At 35.5% G+C, this 18,200-nt stretch overlaps 1 protein-coding gene across 1 annotated transcript; it reads left to right on the top strand.

Moving 5' to 3' along the window:
- Nucleotides 1-484: 484 nt before the first annotated feature.
- On the top strand, nucleotides 485-17,865 carry LOC128998731 (protein spindle-F-like). The gene is made up of 5 exons (XM_054425055.1): nucleotides 485-1,610; nucleotides 2,766-2,863; nucleotides 4,430-4,622; nucleotides 10,921-11,067; nucleotides 15,964-17,865. The coding sequence occupies exons 1-5, from the start codon at nucleotides 1,088-1,090 to the stop codon at nucleotides 16,125-16,127; spliced, it is 1,125 nt and encodes a 374-aa protein (XP_054281030.1). The 5' UTR covers nucleotides 485-1,087; the 3' UTR covers nucleotides 16,128-17,865.
- Nucleotides 17,866-18,200: the final 335 nt, after the last annotated feature.

The raw sequence follows: 18,200 nt of genomic DNA on the forward strand, positions 1-18,200 counted from the left end.
CCTTCAATATTATTTACGAGGCTCGTATAGACTAAGATCTGTAGAGTAAAAAGTGAGCTGTCCTCACTTTTCCCCACTTAATAGTGTTTACTCAACGGAGGTATAGATGAGCCTACGATGACGATTTGGAGGCTTCTGATTAGCTGAGGGATCACCATTACCTTAACGATACGTTGTAGAGCCATCGGCCTTGGTGGTCTAATGAATAGCGTGCCGTTAGAAAAAATTTGAATTTGAGGCAATTATAATTTTATTTTATGAACAGAACTATTTTTTTCGATTAGTAAACCTCCATTATAAGCCAATGTGCTCTCTACTACAGCGCTATGGAGGAATTCTGAACTAAAATATGATGTCATCGATGACCGATGCCTCATTTATACCTCCCGTAAGTCAGACCCCCACTTAATCCTTTTCAATTCCGTAATTCCTGTCCCTTCTCTATTGAACTGTCTTCTGCTTCTCCCTCCTCCTGTCAATTTGTCAGTGCAGTGTCACCAAATCTAACGTCAACTTTAATTTATTTCCAATTCCAATTCCAATAGTCCATCCATGTTGTACATTGAGTTATTTGAGTTTGAGTTGTACTGTTGTACACAAACACACAGTGAAAGATATTCTCGATTTAGGCCTCCAGTCCCAGTGCACAACTTTTTGTTTTATTTTTGAAGACTTAGGTATCGTATATTGGAGAGATTATATTATCACTATCGATAATTTTATTCTTGTTATTAGGCCTATAGAGTATGGTCATCATCACTACTTTTTCGAAGTAAATTGGTTAGTGATAAGGAAATGGATAACGTTTTTACTGGTTAGGCTATATTGGTCCTATTTACTAATAAAATTACGTTACTATACCACAAGCTAAGCGGGGTTTCATCATTATCTAAAATGATAACTGATAAAGAATAAAAAAGTAGGAAGCCTAGGCTTAGGCCTAAGTTTAGTTATAACTTATCATTAGGCCTTGTCTTGCTTGGCTAAGAGAACTTTGGCATGGCAATTTTACATTTTTTGATTTTGATTGGTTTTACTGTGAGTAAACCTCATTACTAATCTTGTATTGCAATTTAGTTAATTATTAATGAACATGAGTAAGCCAAAGAGTGAAAATAATAATAAGGCTCTCATATTTCCCACATTGGATTCCATGTTACCGAAGACAGACAAAGAACTAACTAATACAATGGCTTCTTACTACGCTCTCCAAGTTGCTTTGCAAACAATGAAAGAAAGATGCCAACAATTACAACTAAGATTGTCAGCTGTTGAGGATGAAAACCTCAGACTACGGATTGAAAAACAAAGAGTGTCATCAAGTGTGGTTAAAGAGGACTCCAAAGGGGAAATAAGTGTTTTGCAGGAGCATATTGCTCAGCTAACGAGACAGAAATCACAATTAACTCATCACATATATATGGTGGCTACTGAAAATAAACAGTTATGGACAAGGTTATCCCGGTTAACTGAAGCAAACCACTCGCTTGGAAGTCAGTTGTCAAAAATATCTGATACATTGAGCAAACATCCATTAGGAGAACCATCAAAGCCAAACCAATCAATTCAGATAATAAATACCTGTGAGAAAGATCCTGGGGATGTTAACGGTACGTATAAATATTTGTTAGTTATACATATTACATATTATACCCCCTTAAGTTATCTGTATAGGCTAATATGCAGAGACGCCCGGGGGTGAGTTTTTAACATTTAAAATTAATTTTGGGCTAAAAGTGAAAAAAAAACATTTAGGCTAGATAGAAAATACTTTTTCAGATAAAATAGATGATAAAAAAAAATCAAAACTTCATTAACATAATAAACTACCTACCTATTTAAAGCATAAAAGATAGGCTACCAAAATCTTTGCAAATTGGTAGAAAAATAAAAATGTTAAAGAAACTAAATTGTACACCTGCGAATCGTTCTTTCTTCTGCTACGGTTTTGGAACACGGCCAAGCTAGGTGCGGCCCCCAAAGGCTTTGTACAGAAGGCCAGTTAGTTATAGGCCTAGCTATGATGCGTAGGCCTAAGTAATTGCCTTGACACATAAAAAGCCCTGTGGTATGTAATTCCTTAAATTTTTCCCGTGGTTGGTACAATTACTACAGCCAACAGCACAACATAAAGGCACTATTAAGACAGATCAACAATTTACAACAGTCCAACATGTTCTAGATTAACTCAGTGCACGCACACTTAAACACTCAAATTAAGTAGCACAGAAATGTCTTTTCTATCTAGGTACCGGTAGCCTATATTTTAGTAATTTATTATGTCTTTGAAGTATGCATTTTATTTTATCTTGCCGTAATGTAGGTTACTATGTGGAATTATTATTTCATTCATTCATTCACCCTTCTGTTATTTCATTCGTTCATCACCTGATAGAAGAATGCAATCCAGCCAAATGTGATTGGTTAGATAAAGAAAAAAAAAAAAAAAACTGTAAGTTTAGGTCACAATGTGTAGGCTAGCAGATATGCATTTATGATTTCAAACCAGTTTGTCACAGGTACAGAGACCGTATAACATTTTTGTGACCGAAGAGTAGCTTTTCAGACAAACTAGTAATCATAGTGATTATTGGTTGCCATATTTGATGCAGGGCCTATTCTTGGTCTACCTCATGGTCATTAAACATCTAAGATATTGTAATAAGATATAGTTTGTGGAAAATAACTTGGTTGTGTAGGACCTAGGGTTTGCTCACTGTTTATTTATGACTACCTACTACCAGCTATCCATTTTTTTGTTTCAGATCAAAAAGACAAAGATGAAAGCCTTGAAGAAATTTCCTTGAAGATTATAAGCAGTATAATTAGAGAGAAGATGGAGCTTGAACAGCAGTGTGATCAAGTGAGTACCGTTAGAACTGACTAAATCTTAAAATTGGTTAATTTTTTATCAAATGCTGTTTCTCAGACAGGAATAGCAGCCAAGCTTTCCTTTGTACTAAACCTCACTTGTTATGTAGGGTGGATACATGTAACTTAGTTTAAAAAAGGCTCAAACACTATTTAGGTACAGTCAAACAAGCTTGGCTTAAACTTCTAAAACTTCTTCAATTCAATTTGTCGTTCCGTTCGTTAAAACTTCCCTATATTATCAGTGTCAAAATAAGGTTGCTAATTTTAATGTATTGTAGATTATTTTAGTATTTTTTTTGTCATTAATGAATGACAGTTGTGATTCCACAAGGTGTGTGTCCAAAATATGGAATTAGGCTAATACCACTTGGTGTTGGAAAGACTTACAGTATGAGTGTTTCTCATATTGCAAGTCACATAAGCCGGTTGATATCATTGCTTTTCCCTTGCTTTCTTATATTTTGCAAAGCCGCTTCACCACTAGTTGTCTGCTAGCCTTGCTCCATAACTGCCAAATCCTATTATCTACTGTAGCCTATTGTCGATCACTTGATTATTCTTGATTGATACAGAGTAGGGAAGGCACAATAGGTTTGTGGTGTTATCAAATTCATTAGTAACTGTAGGGAATTGAACCTTGTGGAACTAAGCCCCGCCCTTCTGCAAGTTTAGCTCCCTTCCCAGAATTTGTTGATAGAAACGTTTCTTATTATGAAGGGTGGTCCATAAATAATTGATAATTTTTAAACAAATTTCAATTAGCTGTTGTTGCGCATAGATTTTTGATTGTTGTGTTAAAGAACAAATGTCACGCCGTTTGAGTACCGGTAATCATGGATCGTTGGACTGTATAACACCGTGCCTTTTGCGTTGAAGACCATTTTAATTGTTAGTGACATTATAAGGCGCCCCAGAAGGTTTTCACCTTCAATCAGTTGAAAGAGTCCTTGACAAAACATCTAGGGTCACCTTGATTGAGCTTTTGTGCAGTAACCAGTTTGTATGTACTGGTATGTAAATTCAAATCATCATGTAAAATACGATGCAAAAGTGTCCTATCAATCTAAAGCAACAGAATCCTTTCTCGCCAATCTTTTTGGACTTTGTAGAACAGATTTTAGAATTCTTGCAATGTTCTCATCTGTACGTACAGACTTTGACCTACCCAGAGTTAAACTAATTCAATTTCCCTTAAAAAGTTCTTAAATTAAACACCCACCTATAGATAGTATTCCTAGAGGGAACCACACCATGATGACGGACGTTGAAATTATTTAAAAATAACCAATGAGTTACAATCACAGACTCGTTATTTTTAAAATATTCTTTAATGCAAAAGGCACGGTGTTGTAAGTTGTCCAACGATCCATGATTACTCAAATGCCATGACATTTGTTCTTGTTTAGTACAAAAATGAAAATTCTACGTGTAACAACAACTGATTGACATATGTTTAAAAATTATCCGTTATTTATGGACCACCCTTTACTAAAACATACATTAGACCAAATCAAAAAGAATAATAGTGTTTTATTAATAAGTGGTTTTATTACAGATGTCAGCTTTACAAACAGGAACGTTGAGTGTGGAAGATTGTGACTTTGGTGGAACTCTGGGGGAGTCGCACGACCAGGAGTTGCAAGACTTGAGACGGGTTGTGGAGAACCTACGAGACACTCGAGAACAGCTAACTCGACACCAGGCTGGTCTTCGAGCGACCCTACTAACTCTCACCTCCGTCATAAAGAGTATGTAGTGTATTATTCATAGGCTAGTCATAAAGTAGAACATCAGTAAAAAGAATATCTAAGTTATAAAGTTATTTTGTCACACTACTCTATTTTAACGGACTTTCCATTCAAGGAATTTGTCTGTAAATAGCTGTTTGCAGACGCCGAGCTTGTTTGGAAAACACAGTAAGGAAATCCCTTACAACTGTTCTCACTGGTATAATTTCTAAGACAGCTCTGTCCTCTTTGCCTATTCTCCACGTCTTCTTCATGGTCTTTTTTTTTGGTCATGCACATTGTGTATCCTATGTAATGTGATTACTACTAGGCCTCTTCTGACTTATAACAATTCCCTCCCAACCATTCATTATAAAAAGGACATAACAAATTAATATCATCTTAAAAAAACAAACAACAAATACAACTTCTTCATTAAACAATAATTATTTAACTATTCTTATAGGGAACTTGTTAACTTTTATTTAAAGGTCAAATTTAATAGGAGGTCTTCTCTCACTCTGAGAACGGCAAAGAGTTCCTCCAGGGCTCAGTGTTTTCACTATCTTCATTGGGTCAGGTCCATATACTTCATCGTTCTGAATCATAGGTTGATCCACCTTGCGACATCCTTCATCTCCTCAGCTGCTTTATTGATAATTAGGCTAGTCTTACTGTTAGGTCATCCTGGGGAGACTAATATGTAATGTAATTAGAGCTTCTTCTTCAACATTTGTTCCAAATTTAGGGCGCAGGTGAGAAAAAACGCATGAACAAAACAAGTAGGGCCTTGAACATTCACTAAATAACTCACTTGACCAACCTTAACAATCTGTCCTGGCAACCAGCTTAAACATTCTAGTCTCACGCTCTTAACAAACCTCCTCTCCCACCGCAAACGATCTGAATTTGTTTCTTCTCCTATTAGCCGTTTCTTCAATCTTCAACTGTTTTTCAACATCTGAACGAGCCAGGTGGACTTTAAACAAACTCAAGTAATTTCTTGGTACAAATCTCAAAAATTACTCTGCTGGGGAACTTCCTGTGGTTGAATGCAGAATATTTCGATAAGGGAAAAGGAAACTGTCTATGTGATGTTGTAAGGCACGAGGTTGACAGATGAAGGATTTTTTTCGTAGTCTGTACCGCTCGCTCAGCAAGCCTGTTCAAAGCTGAGTGACACAGTGGGGTGACCACAAGAAGAACTGCATTGTCTTAAAAAAAAACATCAAACTCCTTTGACGTTAGTTGAGACAACAAACAATTGGGTATACTTTGCAAAAAATGGCTTCAATTGGAGACTGTCATTAGAGCAAGGCTACCCATTCAGTGTATAGATAGACTACTAATTTGGTCAAGCCAGGGTTGAAGTGGGTGGCTAAACTTATTTTCTTCAAGGTTATACCTACAAATTTCTTTAAGAAACCTACGATTTTGCCTTGGCTACAATCAGAAACGTTATAGGGCAGCCTTGACAATTGTAATGGTTTTGGTAAACCCCAGCTAACTGGAAGTTTACCCACTGTTACTTTGGGTGACGTCGCTCAGGAATAAACTCATCACTCGCTTACTAAACTCAACTTTATTATTAGCCCACCAAACAATACAAAGAACATAGAGATAAAACAAAAAGGTAGAGTAAACTGGATCAGTGATAATGATTTAGTTTACAACAGAAATGCCAATTTGGGTCAAATACTCTGAACCCAAATTTTGAAAAACCCTAAGATTGCCTTACCTGGGCCCAAGGCCAAAGACCTTTGTCTCCAGCTCCCCCAGCAGGACCCCGTCCACCAGTACACCACACTATCACTACACACACACAACAGACCCCCTGATCAAGTGCACTGGCCTACTTAAGGCAGGGTTCACACGAGCGACATATCTAGTTGACTGACGTTGACTAGCATTCCTCGCGACCCGGCGACACACCAATTCACACGAGCGACGGGTCCACCGACTAGATCGCAGGCGTGACGTAAAAGATGAGCATCGATAAAAAAGTGACTGATATTTGTTTGGTGCAGTGAAGTGATGTTTTGGACAGTTATCAATGTTTTTCGTAACTAAATTTGTATCAAAATAATGATATTAAAGTAATTAACCATCAATTAAACTATTGTAATAGTTTTGTTCTGTAAAACCTTATTGTTAAGAGGAAAAATGAAAATTTAAAATTATTTAGAGAAACCTATCACTGATAGTATTGTTGGACTTTTAATACAGTTTTCCAAAACGCGAATTATGCTATTCAGAACATTGCTAATTTCCTATTAATTAAATACACTAATTAAAACTTAATAGGCCTACATGCTAATGGAAACTAAAGAAAATATTTAATTGAAACCAAAAGATTATTATTTGTTATATGATTATACTCCCATACATTTTGTCTTCTTAATTATGTCGTGGTATTCCCAAAGACACAAAAGTTTTTTCATAGATTCGATGAAAATACAGTATCGATATCAAAGCCACTGGAATACATACAATACAATACAATACAATATTCTTTATTGTTCATTCGTTAAGAATTACAATAGTGTCAATACAATAGTGAATTGTACGTGTTAATTTCCATAATTTTCATAAAATTCCTTTATTGAGTAGAAGGGTCTTGCGATTAGCCACTTCTTCAACTCCTGGTGTAGCTTGTTGCCAGTCAGGTCTCTCAGGTAGTCAGGTAGATGGTTCCTCAGTTTGCAGCCGGTGTAGGAAGGTTTTTTCTCCCAAAGAGTTGTTCGGTAAACTGGTAGGGCAAATTTGGAGCCATGACGGGTGTTGTAGTGGTGCAGGTCTTGGTTTCTTGGGGGGTTTATTTCATCCACATACTTTATGGTTTCAAGTATGTAGAGAGACACCACTGTGAGAATTCCTAGGTTTGCGAATGCTAGTCTGCAAGCCTGTGGTGGGACAAGGTTGGCAAGGGCTCTTATGGCTTTCTTTCGAAGAACAAGGATTCGATTCATATTTTTTGTTGAAGTTCCTCCCCACACTGTCAAGCCATATCTAAGATGCGACTCTACCAGTGCGAAGTAAGCTGTTTTGGCCACAGAGAGTCCGCCTATGTAGTTTATTCTTATGACGACATATACATAACTGGTAAACAATGAAAACAAAGGAAAACCTGTCGCTCCTGTGAAAGCTCCCATTAGGCCACGTGTACTGCTACGCCGCTAGAGATATTGACTAGCTAGCGTCGCGACACTTAGCTAGGAAGCGGGGCCTGGCGATGGACATATCAGAACCTTTTCTCTAAACCAAATCGTAATCATAGACTACTAAGGTCAAAGCCCATCTCTAAATTCGAACAGCCGTTTGAGTGTGACTTGTTATGACCAAGTAAAAAAGTCAAAGGACAAAATGAAAATGAAATTAAATGAAATTATATTTATTTCCCAATTGAAAAATAGATACAATTTGTGGTATATTACATAATAAATTTAAAAATAAATTAAAAACAGTATATTATAACTAAATGGCACCAAGAAAAAAAACCTTATCAAATTTTATAGAAAAGGTCTACATAGGCAGGGGCCTGTGCTTGAGTTGCGGGTAATTTAAGCGACGATGATCCGTCACTAAAAGAAAACACCTTCCATACAAACAACAAAGTATAGAATTTTTGGACTACAACTATTAGAGCGAGTGCTTCCTTCTCTATTTGTAAGTATCGAGCCTCATGTACTGATGGTGTTCTTGATCCGAAAGCTTGGTTTTTCAGACCCGTCAGAAAGCTGATGTGAGATTACACCTCCTACTCCGTATGGGCTAGAATTATCCATGACAACAATGTCCAGTTTTGGTTTAAAGGGTATGAGAACCTTGTTTGTCAAAAGGAGCTCTTTTCTTTTTTGTAAAGCCCTTTCAAATTCTTCCAACCAGTTACCATTTGACGCCCTTGTTTCACAAATTGTATATTGAGTATAGCATATTGGACAGATTTGGAGAAATTTACTGTAATAGTTTAACAAGCCAATATATGACCACAGTTGGGTTAGATCATTTTGTCTTGGAGTATTAGCAATAGCTGCTGTCAATTCCTCACTTGTGTATATCCACATAGCGTCCAGGCAATTTCCCAGAAATGTAAGACTTTCCTTAAACAATTCATTTTTCCCTGCGTTGGTTCCCACCCCGTAATGTTGGAATCGGGACAAAACATCCTTAACCTTTTCGTTCTTCTCATCCAAAGACTGAGAAGTAATAAGGATATCATTTAAGTAACAATGTACATCTTCAATTCCTGCTAAAATGTTATCCATATCTGACCTGAAAATAGCACCAGCACTACTAGTCATCCCAAAGTTTTTTTTTTTTTTTTTTTGTCTTAAGGACGCTAGGCACGAGCCTGGGATTGTTTTTTACATTACTTCAGGCTAGACCTAGGGGTTGCGGCATTATCACTTAGATAAAATCCATTGACTTGGCGGGGATCGAACCCGGGACCTCAAGGACTGAAGTCCCGCGCTCTAACCACTACGCCAGCTCGCTCCCCCGTCATCCCAAAGTAGAGTCTCTTGTATTTTAATAAATCCTCGGGCATATTTTTTGTCAAACAGTTTCTCAGAGCTTGGACTAACACAGAGAAAACACAGAGAACTTTAATGTTCAATAGGCTGAACTCAAATCAGGTTGGTTGTGACTCCCGCCTGAAACTCACTCAGAACAGACATCTTTATTATGCTAACCACTGCTCCAGTATCAACGAGCAATTAATATGCTCATTATTGATTAACATTTCTGTGACCACTACCAGCGTAGGCTAGGCATTATATAGCCTATATTATACAGTATAGCCTAACTCATAATCTGGTGTAGTAACAGATTTACCCCACTTGATCATTGTCACTCTTCGAACAAATATTTATTATTCCTTTTACAGATCTAGCCTAGTTGAGGGCTGTTTACACATTTTATACACTTACTTTAAAGTTATGACTAACATAGTCCTTGTAAAAACAATTCTTAAAATCACTGTTCTGAATTTCATTTGAACTAAGGCTACAAAAGAACTTTTCCCTAAGAGCATGATCAGGGAATTCCTTGAAGCCACAGGTAGGGACACTGTATCCCCTCCTTCTGTGCACACCTATTAACCCTTCCCGGACGGGTGACGGATATATCCGCCTAAGTCTTTGGCGATAAAGGACGGGTGGCGGATATATCCGCTTATGGTTTTTGATGTTCCGGACGGGAAGTGGATATATCCGCCTTTTCTTCAAGACTGGCAGGTGTTTGAGCAGTAAGCAGATGTTTCGCTGTACCAAAGCGCCAATCTCCTGCTCTCTCCATGGCTTCACTCTCTCCTGCACTCCTTCTCTCTCCCACACCTCCCCTTCTCCCGCACACCCTCCACTTCTCCTACGCTCCCCTCTCGACGTTTCGAGCTCAACAATACTTTATTTATTATTTATTGTTATTTATTGTATTTATTGTTTACATATTGTTCTTTATTTATTGCCTAACGTTGTCATGGTAATATCTTCAAAGAGGGGTGGCGGATATATCCGCTGCTTTTCTACTCATCAGCGGATGGGTAGCGGATATATCCGCATAGTTAAAAACGAGTAAAAAATGATTTTTACAGTATATGAAGTGTTCCATTGTGTCTATTTTATGTATACTTGTATAACAAAACACAACTAAGAAAAATTATCTTTTATTTTTTCCTATATTTTTTTCCCGTTCTATGTCACAATTTCGCCCGTCCGGGAAGGGTTAGAGACAAAGCTTTCATAGGCCTTATTCTTCTTAGGCAAAAAGAGTGAAGTTGAAGTTCATACGATCACATCAATGTTACCTCTCCAGGTTTTTTTTGCAGCAAGAGATTTTTTAGAGTAATATTCAGGTTCCGGTAAAATAGAAGAAATTTCAGTAAAACAAACTAGGAGAAATTCACCCTACAACCAAAAAATATCATCTGCAGATTGGTTTCATTTACTCTTTAGAGCTATGACGGATTGACAAACGATTCTGAGGTGTTTATGTCAACGATGTGGTCAGTACGATTGGCCAACTGAGCCCAAAAGTTATCTCTTTTACTGCTAACACATTTTTTAATAGATTTCAACTGGAAATCAATCGCAATTTGTTACCTGCAATGTATTGTACTGTTGTATTTATTGGTAGATTACTTTACTCATTATCAAAATTTAGCTTTGTAGGTTTTAAAAGCAGCTTATTTAGTGTAATGAAAAATAGTTTTTGCAAGTTTGCTTTCAATGAGAAATTAAAATCTCAAACTTGAAACATGGATCTCAAGCTTACAAAACCTCACTTTTGGCTATTGTAAAATATACCAATTTGGTTGTTTTAGATGGAACATCTTGTAAGAAGTGCAAGACATGTGAAAAGTCTGGTGTACAGACTATAGTGAATAGAGATTGTAGTCAAGTTGTTCAGACCAAAGTCACAACAGTCACAGAACCACTGGCTGATCCTGAAGACAACAGGACTATTCAGGGTAAGGCAGAAGCTAACACAACATTATGCAAATTCACAGAACCTAAACTGACCCCTAAGGAGCTAACTTAATAACCAGAGTGTAATTTTTTTGTCTCGAGCATTATCATGGCTCAAAATCACGTCTAAGATTGTTCCTTCAATCATTAATTCTTTAGGGAAAATAGGTGAGAAAAAAATATAAACATTATCAGCAAACTGACACATTTTAACTCTTGAACCGTAATGTGTACAGCATTGTAGGTTGACATTAAGTTGAAAGGACTGTAACATAACTAAATTTATATAGATCGTTTTTTGTTGTTGTGAAAATCCAATTGTTTCATTATTTTATGTGTGCTATAAAAATCAGTTTGATAAATCAAAGTTTCATAACAAATTTCAAAAATTCACCCGGAGATTCATCAAAATCAGACCACAGATATAGTCTAGAGCTCTGCACAAATCCTTACTCAAACACACACACACACAGAAATCACTTTGAAAATCACTTTTTAGGTTCAAGCCGAAACTCAAAACTAAAAATTTTTACAAAATCATTAGTTTCCCCATGAATACTTGTTGTCTTAATATTTGACCAATGTTTCTCGGATTGATAGGATCACCAAACTAAATATATTTACAAACTGTAGACTTGTTGGAATTACTTTAAAAAAATTTAATTACTTTACGCTGTAGTAGGCGAGACTGTAATTAATCATTCTCAGCCTGGCATTAATGGTTCGTAGGATAACTCTTCTTGACTGTACAGGGGCCATTTGTGGATAAGTTCTTCATCAAGGTCTTGAACGCTGTACAATCAAGGTTCCTCACACTTTTAGGCAGAGTGTTGAAGATTTTGATTACCGATCGAGCGTATCTCTTCAAGGTGTGACTTAAAGGGCAACTGGGCGTTTTCAAGTCATGGGCCTCTCATGCCATAATCATGCTTACTACCTCGGATCTCAAATTCGCCCAGGTTTTCCTTCATCAGAACCAGACTGTTGAGCACATATTGGCTTACAACGTAATGGATTCCCATTTCCCTGAAAATGGCTCTCTAGGGCCTTTTGATGTAATGACGCTCGCAGCTTTTTTCTGAAGCAACTGTATCTCATGGCATATAGGGGAGTGTCCCCAGAGCACTATCCTGTACACCACATGACTATGTGGCATGGTATATGGTTATCATAGCCTAGGTCTTTGTAATTTCTTCTCGGAGTTTCCTTTAGATGTAGGCCTACTATGTACAATGTATAGGGGAGCAAGTATAAACACAAAAGCTTTCACTTTAGTTTTTTCTTCCTCTTCAGTCTGGTGGCCAAGGCCTTTTTAGAGCAGTTTTTGTGAAGGAGCTTTTTACAGATTGCAGAAATATTCCATGTAACCATGTCTAAATATTACCACTGATTGGGTGATCCATCCCTTGAACGCATCATTGTAATCAATAGGCTGAATGACAATTTTAAGTGTCCTATTCATCACTAATACATTTATCCATGTTCACTTGTATTCTACTACGACATGAATATTGGGCCTATTCTTTTCTTGGTCAGTTTTTGTTGTTAGGAAAACTTGCTATTTTATGAGTATCATTTTGCGTAGCCTATTTAACTAATCATTACTGTGTGCATGTCCACCAAAAACCTGTTATAAGTAGGATTTTTTGTGTAAGGCCTACCGCACACGAGAGACTTTTTGTCGGCCGACTATTTTGTTGTAGTCGTGAGTTGAAGTCGGCACCATAGTGGTAAATCTGAGCGTGTACACGGGCTGACCATAGCCAGACAGTCGGCAGACTGTCAGCAGACAGTCGGGGCGTTTTGGGGCTGACCGATTTTCCCGCCGACTGCTCCCCGACTCGACTTTTGTGTCGTATTGATAAAGGCATAGAGACAAGTTTGAACATGCACACTGTCGACTAAATAGTCTGTCAGTCTAGCAGAGTTTTGTTGTGTGTACGCTCCGAAGACAGTCAAGTGCGTTATGACTGTGACAAGTGCAAGTATTTTGCAGGGTTAAAAAGTTGAAAAAACTTATTGATGTAGTGGAGGCACGGCCCCCTCTTTATTAAAAGTCATTGAAGGAGTATTCAGACATGATATTAAAGTTATGGGAAGAGGTATTTGAAGCCTTGGTGGATAACTGAGATACCCTGCAAACACAGAAAAAATCTGTCCGGATATTTTCTTAAATCCGAGTATAGGCTAATAGGTAAAACTGGCCTTTCAAGGTTCTCTGACTATAAATTGGATGCACCCAGTATTTTCTTTTACGTTTTCTTGCACGAAATCTGATCAGTAACGCACATATGACAGCGGTTTCTGTCATATCCATCCTTTTGACACTCGAAAGACGACTTAACAGTCGTGGTGTGTGCACCCACAGTCAGGGACCAAACAAGTCTTTTCGACTTTTCGATTGTCCACCTGTCTCCAGCCAGACAGTCGGCCGACAAAAAGTCTTTCGTGTGGGGTAGACCTAAGATGAGAGAAACTTGATAAGTGTATGAATAATTATATCAACTAAAAATACCTTTGAGTTTTAGTCTTTCAACAAAATTTCTCAAAAGATTGGTTGGTGCCTGTTTGGTCTTGTTTGAAAAAAAGTTTTGATCCTATCCAAAAAGTTTCGCTTTCGATCCTTACCCTGAAAAAACCCATAGTAAAAAATTGTTCTTACAGTATCGCTGCTTTCACAGAATCATTTGATTTTATCCCGGTTCATCCATGTATAATTTGTGGGACCACAGCTAATTTTTATGTCTGTTTGCTAGGTTGCTATGCCCGTCACCCTTTTCAAGTGATAAATTTTTATGAAGCAATGTTAATTTCATTAACCATTTGACGTTTTTACTCATTATTCCTATTAACTTAAAACTTACTTTGGCGCTACATTCCCAGTTGCTTTTTTATTACACATTCTACGTATGCTACATTCCACTACTTTTAATATTCATGAACCATTCATTGCCTGTGTAGCCGAGTGGTCATAGTGCTCCCCTACAAATTTGAAAGTCGCGGGTTCGATTCCAAGCGAGATCGATTCTGAACCTTGATTTCAAAGGACCTTTTAATGACACTAGTGTATTTCTTATTAAAATGTCAATAAATAAATTGATTGATTAATTTATTGGTCATTTCTTATTAGGCTATCAATTTTTAAATTTTTTTCCTTCTGTCCTTGGATGTTAGGCACGATCCCGGGATTGTTTTCACATTACTTCAGGCTAGACCTAGAGGTTGTGACATCACCTAGATAAAATCCATTGGTGATTTTGGGGGGATTTCAACTTTGAACCCAGGTCCTCAGGGACCAAAGTCCTGCACTCTACCACTAGACCAGCTTGCTCCCAGGGCTATCAATGATACTATCTAACAAACAATCGATGGTAGGTAAATAAGACAGAGTTTGGACTGTTCCCTTACTAAAAACGTAAAAAAATCCGATGGTGTACATAAACACAAATAGATTTTAAAAATCAATCCAAGCAAAATAAAATATAACTTCTAACAGTATTCAATACAGGGTGGAAAAAAAGTCTCAGGACGGTTAAATATTTTAAAAAATGATAAAAATATAACTTCAAAACTTGGTACACAGTTCCTGGGCATGAAAATCTTTTTGATACATTATTCATTGATGCGCTACCTCCTCAGGGAGACAATGAGCAATGAGTCAGAAGAAAATATTAAACAAAAGCATAGGTTGATATGCACATATATGATATAGCTACACTTATAATATAAACATGTACAAGACATTACATTTTGATAAAATATAAGAGCAGCATTTGACCCTCTAAGTATTTGATCGGACAGTAGGTTTGGTCTAAATCGAACAACACTTTGATATATATTTACTGTCATATAAGTTTTAAATAAAAATGGAGACGTATAGAATTGGACAAATAGTGATAGAAGACGTAATTTATAGTAGACGTTAACCGACCTTGTATTGACCGATAATTGGATTATCTGCCCTTGCTCATAAGATATTACATTTTGTTTTAACCAACCTTGTTTTGAGAGCAGTTTGGTTTAACAACCACTTAAGAATTTCAGCATTTCCACTCCAATGCTTGGCGATGGAAACAATATGCTAAACTCTACAGGATATAACTAATAAAAAGTTAATTTTTATGTAAGCCTATCCTAAAATTTATTGCATATTGCCTGTTTGTCATCATCTTTTGTAGCACGAGCACTTCGATTCGTCATCCGTGCGGCAAAGTTTATAATAATCGTAAAGTGTGTTGAAATGCATGTTTAGCTGTTTAGAACGACTCCAAGGTCAAGATCACTCAAGCCTTTAGTGAGAGGCTTAAACATACAGCTTAACAGGAATAAACATCCTGTCTCTTAAGGAAATGGTTGCTTGTATCTTTAATTTTGACATTAAATTCTGTACTGTAATAAACGATAGATTTGAAAAGCATTAATTAATATATTAAAGGTATTTAAATAAGAAATTTTATTGCCACTTGCCTACGACTATAGTTCATTACATTGAAAGTATTTTACTTTACTGTGTTTTGGATAGTGACTTTTCTATTGTCAATACATAAAAATAAAAAGGAATATGTAGTTTAATTTGTAATGCATGCACGACTTCGGATAATGATTTTATAATTCCAAATAAATTAAATAGCACTTCATAAGTAATTTCCCATAAGTTTTAGGGATTGCCCGTTTTAACCGACCTTTTGTGTAATCTGGTCGGTTAAGAGGGGGTCTACTGTATTACGGTATATTCGTAATTCTTAAGAAAGTGGCAATGTAATATGATAATGATAATCAAGAAGTTATTGAATTCAGTAATTTAGAACATTTTGTAAAACCAAGTGATATCAAGGAAACCAGTTATGCTGTTTCTCAAAACATTTTCTTGTTGACTTAAGGTTACAATAATTTTGTAGGTCAAGAGGTGGAGTTCGTAGAGGATCGCATCTGTCCGTTATGCGGTCAGTTCTTCCCTCGCACAGTTCCTTTCGAAGAGTTTCACTCCCACGTTTTGACTCATTTTTCTCACGAAGACGCTGATTATGATTCCATAGTTAATAACTATGAAATGGTCAACTAATAAATTTCCTTGTAGATGAAATATAGTATATTAGAAAAAATTGTTGGTGCTAATTTCGTAATGAGTATAATTATAGTGGAATTTTTTAGTGTTATTAGAGTTATTTATTTTTACTATGTTAAATAATATGCTAATTAATTAATCAGTAAGACGCTAACTCTTTTTTTAGAGGTTAAGTGTAAAATTTAAAAGATAGGAATGAGCAAGATTGGATTTTGGTCCAAGGACTGCATATTCTTCCCTAAATTTAGAGTTTTTCAAAAAGTTGTATTTGGTATACATATTTTGAGTTAAAAGTTGTAATATTTTCCTTCTGGGAGGAAAACAAAAACTAACCTTAACATTTTTTTTTAATTTTAAAAATACCAAACATATTTTTTGGTATGTAAAAATAAATGAACGAAAAATACCTTAGCATCAGTGATATTTCAGAAGTATATATGATGATCTAAAACAAAATGAGTGGTAGCTAGCCCTAGTAGCATAATTTAAGTAATACAGAACCATTTGTTTCTGTCATCATCATTTTGGTTGGTACAATGTGTTATCACAATTACATGATGACTATGATTTTTGATAGATTGTAAATTGTCAACTATCGCATAAACTTTGCAGACGTCTTTCACAATTGGGATAACATTAAAGTAGTTTTGTAAAAATATAGTAAAATTACTAAAGTTGTATTCCAAAATAAAAATTAAACTGAAATGTCTGGTATATTTTAAGTCTTTAACATCTCTAAAAATATTCTTTAGCGTATAATTGTAGAAATATTAAAATGCCTTGTCACTTAAGACCAGTGATCTCTTTATTGTAGAACTATCAATGAAACCTGTTGATTTATCTTTATTCTAAATTTAATATACTAAATCTTGACGGAGATTTTCTCAATTTCTTAATTACATGTTTAAAATGTACAGGAAGAATAGAGTATTTTGTACACAAATTGTAGAACCATGTGTATTTTAAGGAAGTTTTATGGATTCAAATTGCAATTACCTATTTTAAGTTTTAACTATAATGATCAATCAGTTTAAGCATGTTAACCAGGATGCATTGTGATATGTTACCAAGAATCATTTAGTTTTAGTAATAATCATGTTAAACCATTATTAATGAATTGTAGATTATTTGTTGATTTAATTATTGAATCCAATGATGGTAGTAATATCTGTTATTAATTGTACTTATTGAATGTGCGTCAACCTTGTTAAATTGCATAAAAAATGACTTGAAAGGCATAGAGATTTTAAGAGAATGGTTCTAACCAATTGAATATCACATTAAAGCAGTGCTTTAGTTTAAGGGATATATATTTTATACCTGTTATTTTCTGAAGATGTTTTAATTTTAATTCTCCCAGTTAGACCAAATCTGTTGATTTGTTATTCAACAGACTTAAATTTACTGTTATCATTGGGTCAACAATTAATGATGCTGTGTTATAAAACTTCAACCTTATAACTATATTAGGGTTTGGACCTGTCCTAAAAAAACTCTAAATTATACTGATGTAACATTGACATATCATTACATCAAAATGTAAAATTTACTGACTGAAGATTTTGATTTAAATAAAGATCAAAAAATTGCAATTAAGATTTTATATTTTGATTTTTGTTTAATTTGTTCATAAATCATGGCTTATAAAAAATATATTATATTGTATATAATGATATATATTTAAACTGTTTTCTATTATTATAATAATTTATTTGATTATTACCTGTGGGTTAAATCTGTCCAAAGTTTACTGTGTAATAAAAAGTTGTTTAAGTACAGAATTTTCTTGGATTTGTTCCCTCAACAGTTTTCTTATTGTTTTGAAAGCGACCATTGAATGGGACTGTAGAAATCTTTGTTAAACATACAACATTATACATCAACTGTAGTTGAAAGGACACTGCATTTAAGGTTACAAAATAAAATATGATACATTTAAAATACACTTTCCCCATTTAAAATGCACTTTTAGTTAAAATTTTCAAACAAATTCAAATGTGTCTACACTTAAGGCAGATATCAACCAAGTTTTGTTTTTTTTTTATACAGGGAGCCACAAAATGATCTGAC

The sequence above is a fragment of the Macrosteles quadrilineatus genome, unplaced genomic scaffold (genome assembly GCF_028750875.1).
Source record: "Macrosteles quadrilineatus isolate MER2022 unplaced genomic scaffold, UCM_ALF_1.0 Scaffold_7__1_contigs__length_78375512, whole genome shotgun sequence".
NCBI lineage: Eukaryota > Metazoa > Arthropoda > Insecta > Hemiptera > Cicadellidae > Macrosteles > Macrosteles quadrilineatus.

Excerpts from the sequence above, each read along its gene's own strand:
- LOC128998731 (XM_054425055.1), top strand. The coding sequence starts at position 1,088 with ATGAACATGAGTAAGCCAAAGAGTGAAAATAATAATAAGGCTCTCATA. Across the intron at positions 1,611-2,765 it reads AGATCCTGGGGATGTTAACG|ATCAAAAAGACAAAGATGAA; the intron begins GTACGTATAAAT and ends TTTTTGTTTCAG. Across the intron at positions 4,623-10,920 it reads TCTCACCTCCGTCATAAAGA|ATGGAACATCTTGTAAGAAG; the intron begins GTATGTAGTGTA and ends TGGTTGTTTTAG.